At 41.5% G+C, this 17,572-nt stretch overlaps 1 protein-coding gene across 3 annotated transcripts in view; it reads left to right on the top strand.

The window, feature by feature from the left end:
- Scn11a (sodium voltage-gated channel alpha subunit 11) overlaps nucleotides 1-17,572 on the top strand; it is a 113,371-nt gene that overhangs the window by 20,528 nt on the left and 75,271 nt on the right. For all 3 annotated transcript variants that reach the window (XM_074059061.1, XM_020178466.2, XM_074059060.1), the window contains 4 exons: nucleotides 2,876-2,994; nucleotides 4,200-4,295; nucleotides 14,703-14,831; nucleotides 16,045-16,139. In XM_074059061.1, coding sequence (XP_073915162.1) covers nucleotides 2,876-2,994; nucleotides 4,200-4,295; nucleotides 14,703-14,831; nucleotides 16,045-16,139 — 439 coding nt within the window. The remainder of the gene's footprint in view (nucleotides 1-2,875; nucleotides 2,995-4,199; nucleotides 4,296-14,702; nucleotides 14,832-16,044; nucleotides 16,140-17,572) is intronic.

Below are 17,572 nucleotides of genomic sequence, written 5' to 3'. Positions count from 1 at the left end.
AATTCCTTAAAGGGGCTCCAGAAGGAAGAAATGTGAACTCTGGACTCCTCTTGGTCCTCGAAAGCCTGGGGCTGTGAGGCCACAGTCCTCTGAAGACTTATAAAAAACACCATCATTATTTCCTTGTGTGATCCAACAGAGGAAGGAAAACCTACCTCTTCAGACTGAGGTGGGAGGGGAAGGAAGCTGGGACCTGGGGGAAGTCCTAGAAAAATATGAGATGCTGAGAGCCTCTTTTGCTGGCACCCAGTTAGACGCTGACCTCTCAGAGAAAGGTTGCCTGGTTTGCATGCCATAAAATTGGGCATATTAGAGTTGCCAGATCAATTAGGGACTAAGCATATAGAGGAAAGTAGGGTGTGAGTTGAAAGAACAAGCAAAGGGAAGAGAAGTGAAGGAGAAAAAGCTCTCCAATATTTCTCCTTGCCCCTGTGCTCCTGAATCCTGGGCTTCATAAGGCACAGTGGTTGGGGTTGAGCTGATTGGGAGAGGCTTCCCTCTGCTTCAGTGCTGGACAGAAGACACCCACTCAAGTAGCACCTGCACATAGTCTTGTTCTATCCTTGGTGGACTTCCTAGGTCCCTCCCCTCTCAGCCTGTGTCCTCCCTTTAAATCAGAGGACATGACACTTGTTTTGAGCTCTATGCACACAAGGTCTCATATAGCTGGTGCCCTCAACTGTTAGGGGAGGCACATGTGATCATCACCAGAACTTCACCTTTCAGATGAAGAAACCAAAGCCTTGATGGGCAAGTGCTCACACAGGGCCATAGCCAGTGATGGTGAAGCTAGGATCCCAACTCAGTCATCGGCCACATAGACCACTTCTTCTCTTTAGAAGCTCCATGTTGAAGCGCCACAGGGGAAACGAGTGGGGACGTGTCAGCAAGTAGACAGTAGGGGCTGGCACCCACCAATATAATCATTTAATCCTTGGCAAGTGCAGTTAAATACACCATTAGCTAAATTATTTAAAGCAGTAAGAAGAAGTATCAATAAAGTATCAAAATCAAAGGGTAAAGAGCTGGAACATTTCACCTATTATTTGGGGTGACTAAACTTAAGGAGACATTTGCTTTCTGCTCTAAAATTAACTGTTTATTCAAAGAAAGAGCACAGAATTCCCCAAACAGGTCTTGGGCTCCTGGGCTCACAGCATTGAAAGAACCTTGTGGTGCATTTTTTTGTTGCCATTGGGGCAAAGGAAAAGATGCTATCCAACTACTTCCTGCAACCAGATGGCCCCCAGACCAGTACCGCCCAGCAACTCACTTAGGAAAGGCTGATGGCTTGCAGTGGCCATGTTCTGGTACTGATTCAAGGCCACACTTACTCTGTTATCTTTGGGCCTGGGTGCAGAGGTCTGTCCTGTCTGAGAACAGGGATCCTAGCTTTACCTGCTATGTGGTCAAGCAGCCATTTTGAAAACATGAAAGGATCAATGAGGTGGAGATAGGTCCTCACTCCATGAACGCTTATGTAACCTACAGTCTTGGAACAGACAGAAAGAGGACAAGGGAAAAGAGAAGTCTGGGGCTTGATCTTAGAGCTTGTGAGTGACAGGCTGATGTTCAGGGTCTGCCCAGGGAGACATGCTGGAGGAAGTGGGCACAGGTATATACTCTTCACTGGCGTAATTGGCTGTGTGAGATAACTCATCACTGAGCAAGTCTGTCCTGTGTTTGTTTGACACCCCTGAACCTACCCTCCAATAGCCAGTTGAGCCCCCAGTCACTGTGACAGACAACCAAAATGCCCACACATTTCCAGATGCCTTCTGTGGGAGCAGTACCTACCTCTTTTATTAGTTAAGAACCACAGGTAAAGTTCCCTGTCTGTGTGTGGGCATGGCAGAGCAAGTCTGAGAATCCTGGTAACCTTTTTCTGGAAGAGGCTAAAGGTTAGAATTGATTGGTTATTTTGTTAGAACTATTCAGATCTGTGGCATAACCAACCACATGGACTCTGTGAGTCCCTTAGTATTCTATGAGTCATTAAAGGTTTTATTAATGGGCTGGCAGAGTGGTTCAAGTGCCCAGGAAGCACGAGGACCTGAGTTCAAACCCCAGTACCACCAAAAAAATGTCATTGATAACCATAGTAATTTAAATGGGAGTATTCAAACTTGATTCCCATCTGCATTCCTTTCAGTTGTTGTCTTCACAGATAATTACCGGGGGGTTCAGCATTAAGGCTTTTTTTTAACCCCTTTTACTACTTCACACCCCATATTTTGCACATGTTTTCCATCTCTGGCTTCTCCAGAGTATCCCAACCAGTGAAGAATCCACAGCACAACAGTTATCTTGGGATCCAGGCCACATGGGGGGATAGGATCTGTTAGACTCCAGAGTCACAGTGTAGCTCTTCAGAAAGTACCTCATGGCAGGGTTCATGCCCATAACCCCAGTTACTCAGAGGGGAAGAAATCAGGAGGATAGTGGTTTGAGGGCAGCACAGGCAAAAAGTTAGTGAGACCCATCTCAATCAACAAGGTGCTCACCTGTGGTCCCAGCTATGTGGGAGGCCATAGGTAGAAGTATAGTGGTCTGAGGCAGCCTGGGCAAAAATATGAGAACTTACCCAAAAATTAGCAAGGACTTAGGGCATGGCTCAAGTGGTAGAGTGCCTGCCTAGCAAATGCAAGACCCTGAGTTCAAACCCCAGTACTGCACAAAAAAAAAAAAAAAAAAAAAAAGAAAGAAAAGAAAGTACTTGACTTCAGAAGAATAATCTGTGGTCAGACACTGAATTTCTCACCATAAACTAAGCCAAGACTGAGCCAGTGGCTCCCTGGAATTTTCTCTAAATGAGCTCATGATACATACTGTTTTACTATTGCATTTAATTCCTATTGTGTTTGGTGTTTTGCAGACATTTATGGTGCTGAACAAGAAGAGGACAATATACCGCTTCAGTGCCAAGCATGCCTTGTTCATTTTCGGGCCTTTCAATCCAATCAGAAGTTTGGCCATTAGACTCTCTGTCCATTCATATCCTTTTACTAAGCCTAGGTGGTGTGAAAAGTGCACAGCCCCAGGGTGTTCGTGTTTATCATTGCTTCCACAAACACTGGCTGAGTGCTGTCGGCTGCCATGTGGCAGGCACTGTGCAGGGTGCTGGGTGTGACCCCTGCTCTGGGATCCTTGGCTTCAGAAGGAGGTAGACTGAGGCAGGCAGTTTCTAAAGTGAGGTCAGTACTATGAAGAGTCCATGTGCAGAGGTACTGTTGGATGCATCAAGGAGGCCCCTCAAGGGAAGGGACATCTCTGTGGATCCCTAAAACAAGGGCAGTCTGCTGGTTACCTGTGCACCATATTGAGAGGCTGAATGTTTGAAATGCTTTGGAAACATTTTTTAACATGAATAGTTCAGATGTCTGGCTTCTCTTGGAAAAAAAATAAGACTTCTGGCAGGGCAAGGCCTGCATTCCTACCTGGCAAAAATAGCTATGGTGAGAAACCATTGCATCTTTTAGTGGGGGCATGCAAGCTCTGTTTTATCACATCTGCACCCCTCTTGTGGGCAGCACCAGCCCATTTCACAAAGGTGTGTGACTTGCCAGGCTCTTAAGACTTGGAGTTTACACCTTCAGTTTCAAAGGGTAAAGACAGGCAAGAATTATTAAGCATTTCTGATATCCACAAAGGGTGGGGGCACACTAGGCCATTTGAGATAAGGGGAAGTGAAAAAGGTGTGGACTGGTAGAAATAATAAAATATTGAGAAGAATGAATAACTAGTTATGTTGGATTTCCTGAAAATGAGCCCTGAGATGGGGATTTAGTAAAGAAAAGGTCTCTGGAGGATGAAGGGGAGCAGGATGGGGCTAAAGGAAGAGCCACATGGGCTGGGGGTACAGCCCTCTGGTAGAGCACTGGCCTAGGGGGCATGAGGCCCGGGTTCCCCATCATCCCCAACATTATGGGGCGGAAGGGGGCGGGGAGAGCCAAGCAAGGCTGTGAGTTTTTGTATGACTTTGAAGCAAGGGGCCAGATTTTTCTAAGTCTATGTCAACCATAGACTTAGTCCCTGTGGAAGAGACTGTGTAGCTCTCCAGGTGAGGAGGCTGCCAGTCAGAAGGGAAAATTCTCCAGAGGAGGAAACAGGTGAGTTGTTCTCAGCCAGTTCTCACTGCGGAAAAGGCCAGCAGTCCCTGGCACGTCCCGCAGTGTATCTGCCTTAATGAGCGCAGTCACGTTGTTCAGTGTGTTCATCATCTCCACTGTTGTCGTCAACTGTGTGTTCATGATTCGTGCCAAGGACAGCAAAAGTCTAGAGCCTGACATTGCAGAGTAAGTATTTCCCTTTGTTCACCTGTCCAGAATTGTATGACTCAGAATGATGACTGAGTTGACAGAGTCAGACATGAAGGCCCCAATCATCCCAATTCCCCAAATGCTGCCAGTAACTTTTATTTCTGTACATAAAGTCTGCATTTGACTTTACGGGATTTTTTTATTTTGGGTGGTACTGGTATTTGAACTCAGAGCCTCACACCTTCTAGGCAGGTACTCTTCCACTTGAGTCACTCTGCCAGCTGTTCTTTGTGTTGGGTGTTTTTGAGATAGGGTCTCGTGAACTATTTGCCCCTTCAAACTGCAATCTTCCTGATCTCTGCCTCTTAAGAAGCTAGGATTACAGGCACGAGCCACTGGTGCCCAGCCTTTTAAAAGACTTTTAAAATAACATTTACAACAAATAGTACACAGACAATTTTGTGTCTTGATTGTAAATTTTTTTTGGTCTAAAACAACATATGTTTTATAGGAATCCATTTCGATGTCTATATAATATTTATCAGGTAATTAAATCATAATTTACTTAACTAGCAGTTAGTAGTATTGTTACGAATATCTTTTCTGCAGAAAGCTATTTTTAAGTTGTTATTTTCTGAGGATAAATTATTAGAAATGGATTTCCTAGGCCAAAATGTACCTTTCAATAATTTAAAATACATACATATATACTGGAAAGTGGTTTCCAAAGGCTCTTTATCAGTTTATTCTGCAATGTATCATCAGTGTATTCTAATAATTAATCATTTCACATTCTTGCTAGCATTCAATTTTTTTCTCCAGTTTATGTAGTTAAAATATTTGTATTGGTTTGTGCCAGCAGGTGCACACCTGCAATCCCAGCACCTGGGAGGTCCAGGCAAGAGAATCATTGTTTGAGCCCAGGCTGGACTACACAGGGAGACCCTGTCTTGAAATCATCATGTACAATTGTAGATTTGACTGTTCTTCCTCCCTTTTAGTCAGTTTTGCTTTGTGCATTTCAAAGTGCTATTTTGGGCTCACACACATTTAGGATGATGATGTGGCCTGGTGTCTTCATTCTGTCACCATTATGAAATGTCTTCATTTGCACTAATATCCATTTTAGTATTTATTTTGTCTGTTATTAGTATAGTTACTTCAGCTTTATGTTCTTCGTTCTCATGGAATATCTTTTTCCATCCTTTTACTTCCAACCCTTTTATGTCTTTGTATTTATATAGTATTTCTTATAAAAAGCATGTTAGCTGTTTTTTGCTTTTTATGCAGCCTATCAATCCAGTCTTTTCCATTTATATTTTGTATAATCATAGTTATACTTGGGTGTTTTTTGTTGTTGTTGTTTTTTAGACAAGGTCTTACTATGCAGCTCAGGCTGACCTCGAACATGCAAGCCTCTGCTTTCCAAATGCCCAGATTGCCATCTTTTAAATTGGTTTTCTGTTTATTTCACCTGCCTCTTTGTTCCTTTCTCCTCTGTTATTCTTCCACTCCTGCCTCCTTTCATGTTAATCAGGCATGTTGAACAGTTCATTTTAATCCTCTACTGCATTTTTAGCTTTTCTGCTTTGCATTATTTTTTAGTAGTTGCTCTAGGGATTAAATTATGTGTCTACAATATATTATAATTTACTTACAGTTAGTACTGAACTGCTTCAGGTAAAACACAGGAGTCTTATAACATTTAATTATCTTTCTAATTATCATATATTTATATTAATATGCATAATAAAACAACAATATAGTTTATAATCTTTGCTTTAAGTGGACACCTGTGTTTTCAAGACATACCTGCTCATATTTCCCTTCAGCCTGTTATTTATTTTTTTTTTTTGAGATAGACTCTGGTTATGTAGCCCAGGAAAACCTGGAACTCTCTCTTGCCTCACCCTCCCCAGTGCTAGGATTACAGGCATGTACCACTTCACCCGGCTCACCTTTGGCTTTATTTCTTGTGGGTCGGTTCTATCGCCAACATTTTCTCTTAGTTTACCTTGATCACAAATGTCTTTATTTTGTATTCTTTTCAGAGAGGGTAGTTTCATTGACTGTAGAATTCTTGATTAACAGTTTTTCTCTTTTAGCACTTTAGGTATATCACTGTTTTCTAGCCCACTTGTTGACTTCTCTCTTGCTGGTTTCCAGAATTTTCTCCTTAAACTTGGAGCTCCTCTGACATCCATCCTCCACCACTACATATCTTCAGGGCAGCAGCCATTTGTCAAGTGCCGAGGCAGGAGTGGGGGTTGGAGAGAGCCTCCAGACTACGAGAGTTTAACATTTCCACAATTCTTATGCATTGCAGTTAACTGTCTTTAAAATGAAACTTTCCTTCAGTTTCTGCCTTCTTTTGCTCACTTCTGAGGGCCTTTAAGTAACTGTCCTTATGTATTTCGTCCAGTTTATACTCATTGTCTGCAGGAAGGTTTACCCAACCTCCCACCTCCACACCATCAGCAGGAGTCAATTGTGTCTTAATTTTGCATATGGTGGTGGTGTTTTTCTTTTCATAGAATATGCTTTAACGAACTTCTCTTATGTCTATGGATTTAGATTTGTGGTTAGACTTGCTCTAGCTTTAAATAATACAATGTTTTTAGAGTGCTTTTTATAGTTTCTTTAAAAAAAATAAAACTTTGATTAATTTGGGATTTATCCAAATGTAGGATTCTATAAATAGATACAGTTCCATATGTTCACCTCCAATGCCTATCCATCTGTCCCAATGCTGTCATTGAGCATGGGCACCACCCTCATTGCTCCTTTTGAGAATTTTTATGGCTCACATTCGTTTATTGTTCTATCTAAATTGTATAATCATCTTGGCTAGTTTTATTGCAGTGTTATGATGTTGGAACTCCTTGAGAACATGACATGGTTTTCATTTGCTAAAAATCCTCTTTTATGTTAGAATTGCCTTAAAGTGTTGTTGCTATAGATCTTCCACATTTCTTGTTAAATTTGTGTTTGTGAGTTTTTCTTTTTTATTGTAATTGTAGATGTGATTTTTTTCTTCCAGTATATAACTAGCTGCTGTTTTATAAAACTATTGATATATTAAAATTATGTATGTATATTTATTCATATATCTCAAGCTATGTTTGATAAAATTGTCAACATTTGTTTTCTCTCTCTGATGACTTGAATGGCTTCCCATATTTTCCATATCTGGGAATGTTTTCTATAGCCTGGAAATGAGCTGTTCTAAGGGAGGGGACAGAGAGAGGGAGAATTATCTAATAAAGTCACTGATGTCTGCAAATCTTTTTCTGGGGTGATGTGTATAAGGAATTAGATAGTGGAATGGAGAAAGGAATAGTTTGTTTTTATTTTTCTTATGTAATTGGACTTTATTTAGTTTTATAATTCCTCTGAATATTTTGCTATATACCCTTGTTATGATTTATCATTTTGTTCAGATGTGTTCCTTTTGTGATTATATTTGCCAGGGTCTTTCCTACTTTTTTTTGTTTCTAAACTAGCTCTTAAATTTGTTGTCAATATGGAACCTATCTTCTGTCTTTTTTTTAATTATATATTCATTGTAAATAAATGTTTTATGAAGTGTGAGTTTTTAATGTTTAATTCATGCATTTTCATTCTTTTTGCAAATAATGAGTCATTTACGGGGACAATGCTTGTGGGTACAACTTTGTCTCTGTTTTGTGGATTTTAATATGTGACATTTCAGTTTTTAATATTTTCTAAATGTCTTTTTTGTTCTTGTTTTTCTTTCTTCCTTAACTCGGTTCCTTGCAAATTCCTTTTCAAGGATGTGGATAGTAATATCCTTGGTGTTGAACTTGGTGAACTCCAAGTGTGTACTACTTCTTGGATGCCAGTTACCCTTTCTTTTCAGATTCTCTAGTAGCCACAGGCCCTTTCAGGTTCAGGCAGATATAAAGGCAGCTTGTGAATGGAGTGGCTGTCTAACATTTACAGAGTGACTGGAGCAATGGCTCATTTACTCTCTCAGGCTTGAGGGGCTTGGGCACACAGGTGAGAGAGCAGTCCTGCTAGAATTGTGAGGGTGGGGACTGGCTGGTAGCTGTTAGTGCCTCAGACAAGCGTGGGACTGAGGGCTCCCAGAGCCTGGAGGCACTGATCAGAATACGCACCAGGAAAGGGCTATGCGAAAGAGACGATGCTCCAGGGAGACACAGATTGCTGACTTTTGGAGACTTTCCTACCAGAATCTAAGCCATGCTCATTCTTATTCAGAAATGTTTCAAAATGTTTTCATTTTCGGTTGGTTCTACAGATTTTTAATGGGAACTTGGGAAGGTGGTCTGCGGTCACTTCCACACTACCATTTTCCTGGAAGCATTCTTTAAATTACGGACTATATCTGTTCTCCTTTACTTGGTTCTAGTAGTTTCTGGAACATGAGTCAGAGGTCAGATTTTGGAAGCTGCCCTTTGTTGGACTACAAAGTCTTATCCAGTCTGTTTGCCTATGGAGAATTTTTCTCCCTTCTGGTTGGGGCTTGTTTGTTTGTTTTGAGATAGAGTCTTATACATAACCCAGACTGGCCTGGAATCCACAATCTTCCTGCCTCAGCTTCCCCAGGACTGGAATTAAGGCATATGCCACCAAGCCAAGCCTGGGCAGAGTCTCTGCAAGGACAATAACTCCCTGCTGCTGAGTGGGACTTGAAATCTGGTTAAGGGTAGTCAGATTAAGGGCTGCACCCTAAGTATGGACAGCCCTGGGAATAGAAACCATCCTGGCAGCATCTCTGGGGAATATGGCCCATTTGGAGCTTGGATGCCCCATGTGAGGAGCTACCTGAGAGTGCAGGATCTGCTTCTCATTGCTTTCTGCAGCCTCCGTGGAAACCCTTGCGGTCAGCATAGCAAGACCTGTGGAGGAGCATTTCTCCCACAGCAGTGGTTTGCCTGCACAGCCTATGTGGTGAGACGCAATGAGTTCTCTCTCTCCATTATGGGAAGCAGTGGCTCAATTGGAAGCTAATTTGCTCTCAGGCCATTTTCACTAGGGAAAGACTCATAGGAAAGAGATACAAAAGACCCCTTGTTTAGGGTGCAGGGAAAGCTTCTGGACACACTGCCTTACACCTATAAGCCTAACTACTTGGGAGGCAGAGATTAGGAGGATCACAGTTCAAGGTCGGCCTTGGCAAAACGTTTGTGAGACCCCGCATCTCAAGCAATAAAAGCTGAGTGTGGTGGGACCCGCCTGCTATTCCAGTTATACTAGAAGCATAAGTTGGAGCATCACAGTCCAGCCTCGGCATACATGGCGAGACCCCATTTGAAAAAATAATTAAAGCAAAAAGGGTCAAGTAGTAAAGCGTCTACCTAGCATATGCAAGGCCGTGAGTTCAAAGTCCAGAACAGCTAAAAACAAAACAAAACAAAAAATGTGTCTTCAGATAAGGAGGCATGCAGTGTCTTGCTGATGAGCAGGGCTCTACTCCACATCCCTTCATCTTGGTCTTCCTGTTCCAGTGTCCCATCACTGGTCAGGCTTCAGCTGGGGGAGGATGTGGGACTAATCATCAGGAAGAAATGGCAGCCTAGAACTGTCTCATTTGCTTGAGATCTAGATGAAAACTTGTGCAATTATATCTCTTTTTTTAAAAGTACCCATGCCTTTATAAATTACACCCAAGGTCAAAATATAGTTCAGAGCAGATAGAATTTAATCTGGTATGTTCATTTGTCATGAAAAGGTAAGCAGCTCAGAAAAAGTTCGAAGCCCAGGGGAGCTCTTGCCTGTGGCAGCCTCAGGACCACTTCTGTGCTTACACTTGACTACTTGGACTTTTCAAGTTCACAAAACTTGGTTCTTTAGCTGTGAAGGTTGATAGAGGCTGGATATTCTGCCCCAAATCCCTAAGAGTAGACATCCTAATGGGGTGAGGTGATATCTTACTGAGCCTTTGATTTGCATTTCTCTAATGATTAGAGAAGTTAATGACTAAATCTTGATGATTAGTGATATTTAATGTCTATTAAAGTCCTTTGGCTGTTTTTAAAATTGAGTTATTTGATGCTGAGTGGCAGGGAGTCTTTATATATTCTATATATTAATTAGCCCATGGCCAGATGTATTATTTGAGAATTTTTCTTGTATGAGTTTTTTTTTTTTCATTTAGGTTTTACATTTAGATCCTCACTTCTTTGTTCTTTTATCCAACATGAGATATTCTTTTTATTAATGAAGTTGAACTTATAGTAGACAATGTTAGGAAACAGCACAAATAGCCAGGACAAGTACAAATACAAAATAATCTATAGGACAAGCACAGAAACCAAACCTTTCAATGGGAACCATGGGAAGGGCCAGGGAACCCTAGGATAAAGCAGGGTTCACCCAAACCAAAAGGCCAGCTGGCTCCCATGGCTGAACACCAAAATACATAATGGCTAAGCCCCTTTGGCAGGAGACCCAATTATTTGAGAAGAGAATGACAACAGGAACATTTGTGTGAGACTGGGGACAGGTTGGACTTGCTGCTACCACACAATCTTGGTCCATGGCACAAAATGGCAGGGCAAGCTGGTGACAGGCAAGTCTCTTGAGAGAGATTTCACCAGAAATATGGATTACAGATTTTGAAAGATCACATATTTAAGCCTGCTAAATCACATTCCATGAGGAACTACATGTTACCAAACTGTCAAATGATCACTATACAAAATATTCTCCCTGGGCTTAAACAGAGAACATTAACATCCATTTTACCAATAATGGAGAAAAAGGGATTTTGTCATATCATAGGACATTGAGGGTAAGGTGGATGAGCGAAATGACAAAAAAAAGCACAGAAGTGGGTTAGAGACGTGGTTCAATAGTCGAGTACCTGCCTTGCAAGTGCAGGCACTCTACCCTAGTACTGAGTTCAAATCCTAGTACTGAACACAAAAAAGTACAGAAGTCCTTTATATTAATACAGTTTGATTAAGATTAATACAGTTTGAGTAAACTAGAAAGATTTTTTTAAAAAGAAAACAAATCTGATGAACCTAAATCTGATTATTTCTCACTGGTTTTTGGCTCAGTGGGTATCATCTTTTTTTTTTGCAGTACGGGGGGTTTGACCTCAGGCTTATACCTTGAGCCACTCAACTAGCACTTTATAAGTGAATGTTTTTTCGAGATGGGGGTCTCGCAAACTATTTGCCCAGGCTGGCTTTGAACCATGATCCTCCTGATCTCTGCCTCCTGAGTAGCTAGGATTACAGGCATGAGTCACTGGCACCCAGACTATTGATTCCATTCTTGACTCAATCATCTACTTGCTCTATGGAAATTTCTGCATTTTTCCAATGACACACTTACTAATCAAATGGTATATATTTTTCACTATAGCCTACCTTCACTGACCAATAATTTTGCCAATATTTTTATATGGTTAAAACATACTAGGTTCAGTCATAACATATTTTTTCCTCTCTGGGAAGAAACATGACAAGAAAAGGGGATGGATTAAATTGCATATCATTCTTTAGTCATTTAAAAAACTCCTTCCTCAAGGGTGAAAATACAATCATTAATAACTTAAGTTAAAGATAAGCCCCAGTATGCTGGGCACCAGTGGCTCATGTCTCTAATCCTAGCTACTTGGGAGGCTGAGATTGGGAGGATCACAGTTCAAGGCCAGCCTGGACAAACAGTTTGGGAGACTCCATCTCCAAAATAACCAGAGCAAAATGGGCTGCAGGTATGGCTCAAGCAGTAAAGCACCTGCTTCACAAACATGAGACCGAGTTCATACCCCGGTCTCACCAAAAAACAGGAAAAATAAAAAAGCGGAAGGAAAATCCAGATAAACCTCAGCATATAAATGATTTTAGAAAAAAAATTAAAAGTCCTATCTGAGATGAAGTCAGGCATCACTTGCTAACCCTAAGGAAATTCGATACCTAATATGAGAGATGGTGGCAGAAGGGGGCCAGTGAGGTGGGCAAGGGTCACGATCAACACAGATACCTCCTCACACTCCCACTTAGCATTAGCGATGCTGCCCCTCATGCTTTAACATTGTGGGCTTTAAGATGTCAACACTTCTATCCTTTTTCAGGTCTGTGTAGTTTGTCAAAATCTGATAAACAAAAAGAGGTTTTTTTCCTTTTTTTTTTTTTTTTTTGGTGGCCCTGGGGTTTGAACTCAGGTCCTCATGCTTGCTATGCAGATGCTCTACCACTTGAATCACTCAGCCAGCCATTTTTTCTGAAGAGTTTTTTCAAGATAAGGTCTTGCTAACTACTTGCCCAGGCTGGCCTTGAACCGCCTCCTGGATTACAGGCGTGAACCATCGGCCCCCGGCCGCCTCCTGGATTACAGGCGTGAACCATCGGCCCCCGGCCGCCTCCTGGATTACAGGCGTGAACCATCGGCCCCCGGTGGCTTTTCCTTTTTGAACAAGAATAAAGAAGATAGAAGTCACTGACTGCTGAAGATTAGTGCTAATATCACTAGGTTGAGCTCACATGACTTTTACAGCTGTGCCCCTCCTACCACACCCCACTGCCAAGATCCTCACTTCCTTTACTCTAAACCAAAATGTCGCTTGACAGTTTGAGATTGTAACAAAAGAGATAGGCTTTTTCTTTTTCTTTTTTCTCCTTTTTTTGAGGGGAGAAAAGATAAATTAGATGATAGAATATAATGTAAGATTCAGGGAAGAAAATGGAAAGACTCAGTTTATAAGAATAATTGTGGTAAAATACAGGTAAGATGTGCCATCTTAACCACACGTGTAGAGCTAGGTGGAATTGAGTGCAGCCTCATTAGTCACAATACTGCAGTCATCCATTTCCACTTCTCTTTTCATCTTGCAGAACTGAAACTCCGTACCCATGAAACACTAACTGCCATTGGACCTGTCCCTCCAGCCCCAGGACCTCATATGAGGAGAATTACACAGTATTTGTCCTTCTGTAACTAGCTTATTTCACCTCATAATGACTAAAGTTTCATTCATGTTTTAGCACGTGACAAAATTGCCCTCCTTTTTAAGGTGGATTAACATTCCACCACATGTGTTTATCCATTCATCTACAGAGGGACCTTTGGGTGCTTCTGCCTCTTGGATATTGTAACTAATGGGAACGTGAGTGTGTAACTATCTCTTCAAGACTGTTTTCAACGCTTCTATTTATGCCCAGAAAGGTGGTTGCTGGGTCATGTGACAGCTCTGTTTTTTAAAGAACTTCCCACAGGAGTTGCACTACTTCACAATCCTACCAACAGTTCACAAAAGTTCTAATTTCTCCTCATTCTCACCAACACTTGTGATTTTTTCTATTATTATTGTTTTTTTAATAGTAGCCATCCTAATGTGTGTAAGATGAAACCTCACGGTGGTTTTGATTTGTATCTCTCTGATTATTAGCAATGTTAAAAAGCCTCTTCCCATATGCTTGCTGGATGTTTGTATATCATCTTTGAAGAAATGTCCATTAAAGTCCTTTGACCTTTTTTTTGGATTGGGATATTTGATTTGGTTGAGTTTTAGTTCTCTATATACTCTAGCTATTATCCCATGATTAGATATATTATTTGAACATGTTTTCTTCCATAAGTTTTAATTTTTCAGGTCTTATATTTATGTCTTTAATCCACATTGAGTTAATTTTGTATATCAGATAAGGTTAGGGTATAACTTCATTCTTTTGCATGTAGATATACAGTTTTCCCAATACTCTGTTGACAAGACTGACCTTTTTTCACTCAATAGTCTCCTCACCCTTGTTGAAAATCATTTGACCAAAAGAGTTAATGTTTATTTCTAGGCTCCCTATTCTCTTTCATTAGTTCATTTGTCTGTCTTTGTGTAAATACTACACTGTTTTAATTATTGCAGCTTTGTAGTAAGTTTTAACATAGGAAAGTGCAAGACCTCCAACTTTGTTCTGCCTTTTCAAGGATATTTTAGCTACTGAAATAGACTTTCATATTTCTGCAAAAAACGTTATTGGGATTTTAATAAGGATTGAAATGACTGAATCTGTAGATCACTTTGGGTAGCATGATGTCTTAACAATATTAAATCTTGGACAGATCAAGTTTTTTGCCCAGTCATTTGCTCTCTTCATTGTTCCCTCACCACTGTCCCCTTCTGTATGTATATTAAAGGGACAGTTCTAGAATGGTGATGAAAAACTACAACTTCTAGTCCTCGGGCTACAGGTTGGTTGAAACCATTCTCAAGAGTATGGCCACAGAGCTAGACTTTGGAAACCAGCTTTACTACTCTATCCTTAGCCTGATTCTCAGAAATTCTACTACTAGAACTTGTTTGAGAAGCTAGCCTTTCCGAACTGTGGTTGGTGAAGCCAGATGTTAAATCCCACATTGAAATGGAATAAAATACCCAGTCTGGGTGAGGCAAATGGGCTCTGCTTTTTCCATCATTTATCATATTCTTGTTCTAAATGATTTGTTTTATAGATATATCTTCACTGGGATTTATATTTTGGAAGCTATGGTAAAAATATTGGCAAGAGGTTTTATCCTGGATGAGTTTTCTTTCCTTCGAGATCCCTGGAACTGGCTGGACTCCATTGTCATTGGAACAGCGTAAGAATACTAAGGATTTTTGTTGGAGAGACTGGGGGTGGGAAAGAAGTTCCTTTGCTTCCCCCAGGGCTTCGGTGTGGGTCCATGCAGTGACTGAGGTGGCCTAGTGATGCCTTGACCTCTGAGTGCAGCACTCATCAGTCCTGAACAGCACTGTGCAGCCAACTGACCAGTGGCCTCCAGGCACAAATCCATTCCTTCAGCCATTCACTCACCAACACTGGCATCTTATGGGCCAGGCTCTGTGTAAGATACAGGGATTGTGATCATGGAAAAAAAAAGGCATGGTTCTCACCCTCATGAAGCTCATAGTCCCGAGGGGAAAAGAGATAATTAGTGACCTTTCCAATATGGTTTGGGGAGTAGCAGGACAGGAGTACACATGTGAGGGACTCTCAGAACATGTAGAAGGAACTAAAGACTCTCAAAGAAAATGATTAGCTGTATAAGTTCACAAAATGTTTTCCCCATGGTTACTTCTAGAAGTTTCATAGTTTGGGCTTTTGTGTTTAAGTCCATGGTTCATTTTGAGTTATTCAAAGCCTTATAGCATGACATGAGGGCTGAAGTTTTTCCAGAAGAAAAGGACACTGATTTGGCACATGAACAATGAGACCGAGTCACCAAAATAAAAATCAAGAAAAGTGATAGACCATTGCCAGTATAGCAATAATGAACCTAACATTCTGCATTTGTGCCAAACATTGTGTTTAGCCCTTGGCCTCAATTTTCCTATTTAATATTCACAAAGCCCTTAGAGGTAGGTGCTATTAATTTCAGAGTTTTACCTTTAAAGTTCAACATTTATGTGCTCTTGGTTATTGAAGGATGGTGTAACTTGGTGTTAAGAGTGTGCACTCTGGAGTCAGACTCCCTGAGTTCATGTTCAGGCTTGGCCACAGAGACCTTTGCAAAGTACATTGAGGCCTGGAAACTGGCCAGTCAGTAAATGTTTATGAGGATTTCTAAATATCCGTGGATAATTTCAAGAAATCCTCTTCTATGTGTAAAGATGCACTGAGAACAGTCTCCTGGGCAATTCAAGGTCGAAAGCAGTGAACAGTGACCTTGCCATGTTCTGAGATGAGGCGAGGTTGCAGATCACCCCTAGTAGGCACAGGCTCCAGACCATGCTTCCTCTGGTCTTCGTGAAGATGAGCAGTACAGAGCTGCACTGCACAAGCCCAGGTTTTCCATGTGTTTTGCCTTGTAGGGTTGCAGCTTATTTTCCATTTGCCAAAATCAATCTGCTGTCTCTGCGTACCTTCCGAGTGTTCAGAGCTTTGAAAGCAATTTCGGTAGTTTCAGGTGAGTCACTTTCATTACTGGCTTTTAGTTGGAGAGAATGTTCTTTTATATTTAAAAATTTCAGAACGTCATCATGGAAACCTAATCCAAACACACCCAGCCTTACTCATCACTTGATTGTTTAGCCAATAATTACTGAGCACCTAACATGTCTGGGCACTGTGCTAGCTTATGTAGGGTCTATGAGTGAGGTAACAAAGACCCTACCCTCCCTGGCCCAAAAGACCAAAAATCATATGTTCTCCCTCATATGCGGACATTAGATCAAGGACAAACACAACAAGGGGATTGGACTTTGAGCACATGATAAAGCAAGAGCACACAAGGGAGGTGTGAGGATAGGTAAGACACCTAAAAAACTAGATAGCATTTGTTACCCTCAACACAGAGAAACTAAAGCAGATACTTTAAAGCAACTGAGGCCAATAGGAGAAGGGGACCAGGAACTAGAGAAAAGGTTAGATCAAGAAGAATTAACCTAGAAGGTAACTCACACGCACAGGAAATTAATGTGAGTCAATGCCCTGTATAGCTATCCTTATCTCAACCAGCAAAAACCCTTGTTCCTTCCTATTATTGCTTATACTCTCTCTTCAACAAAATTAGAGATAAGGGCAAAATAGTTTCTGCTGGGTAGTGAGGGGGTAGGGGGAGACAGGGAGGGGGTGGGGGGGTAAAAGAGGGGGTGGGGGAAGGGGGGAGAAATGACCCAAACATTGTATGCACATATGAATAAAATAAAAATTAATTAAAAAAAAAACAGAGACCCTACCCTCGTGGAGCTTATATTTCTAGGTTGGGGATGAGAAAACAGACATGAAGCAATAACTGCGATAAGCAAGGAAATTATGTAGCATATTAGAACCTGCTTTGTGCTATGGAAAATTAAAAGATGAAACACAGACAACTCAGTGAGGGCTTTGGGAGGTTACTGAGGATGAGGGAAGCAGGTTGCAAATTTAAGTGCAGTGGTCAGGACAGGTGTCATTGGGAAGGCGAGAGGTAAGCAAAGATGTGACAGTCATGAGGGAGTCAGCTGAGCAGATAGATGGGAAAGAGTGTTAAAGGGTAGAAAACAGCTTGTGCAAAGGCTGGGGACAGCCAGGCCGCAGGTGGAGCCAGAGAGGTTGGGTGGGGGAGTTGGGATCACAGAAATACAGGGGAGGGAGGCTTGTAGGCATGGGGAGGACTTCACTCTGAAGAAATGGGGGCTGTTGTGTAGAGAGAACTCAGAGGAGCTCAAGAAGCAGGAAGACCAGGGAGGAGACATGGTGGTTACCATGGAAATATGCTTCTGATCTCCTGCAGAGAGTGTAGTTGACTAAAGGTGTCCCCTCCCCTCTCTTCAGGATCTTCCTCATCTTCCCCAATAGCTCCCTTTCTAGATTCCACATATGAGAGAAAACATGTGATATTTGTCTTTCTGAGTGGCT

The sequence above is a fragment of the Castor canadensis genome, chromosome 17, assembly GCF_047511655.1.
Source record: "Castor canadensis chromosome 17, mCasCan1.hap1v2, whole genome shotgun sequence".
In the NCBI taxonomy this organism is placed as follows: Eukaryota; Metazoa; Chordata; class Mammalia; order Rodentia; family Castoridae; genus Castor; species Castor canadensis.
This window is presented reverse-complemented; position numbering and strand designations above follow the sequence as displayed.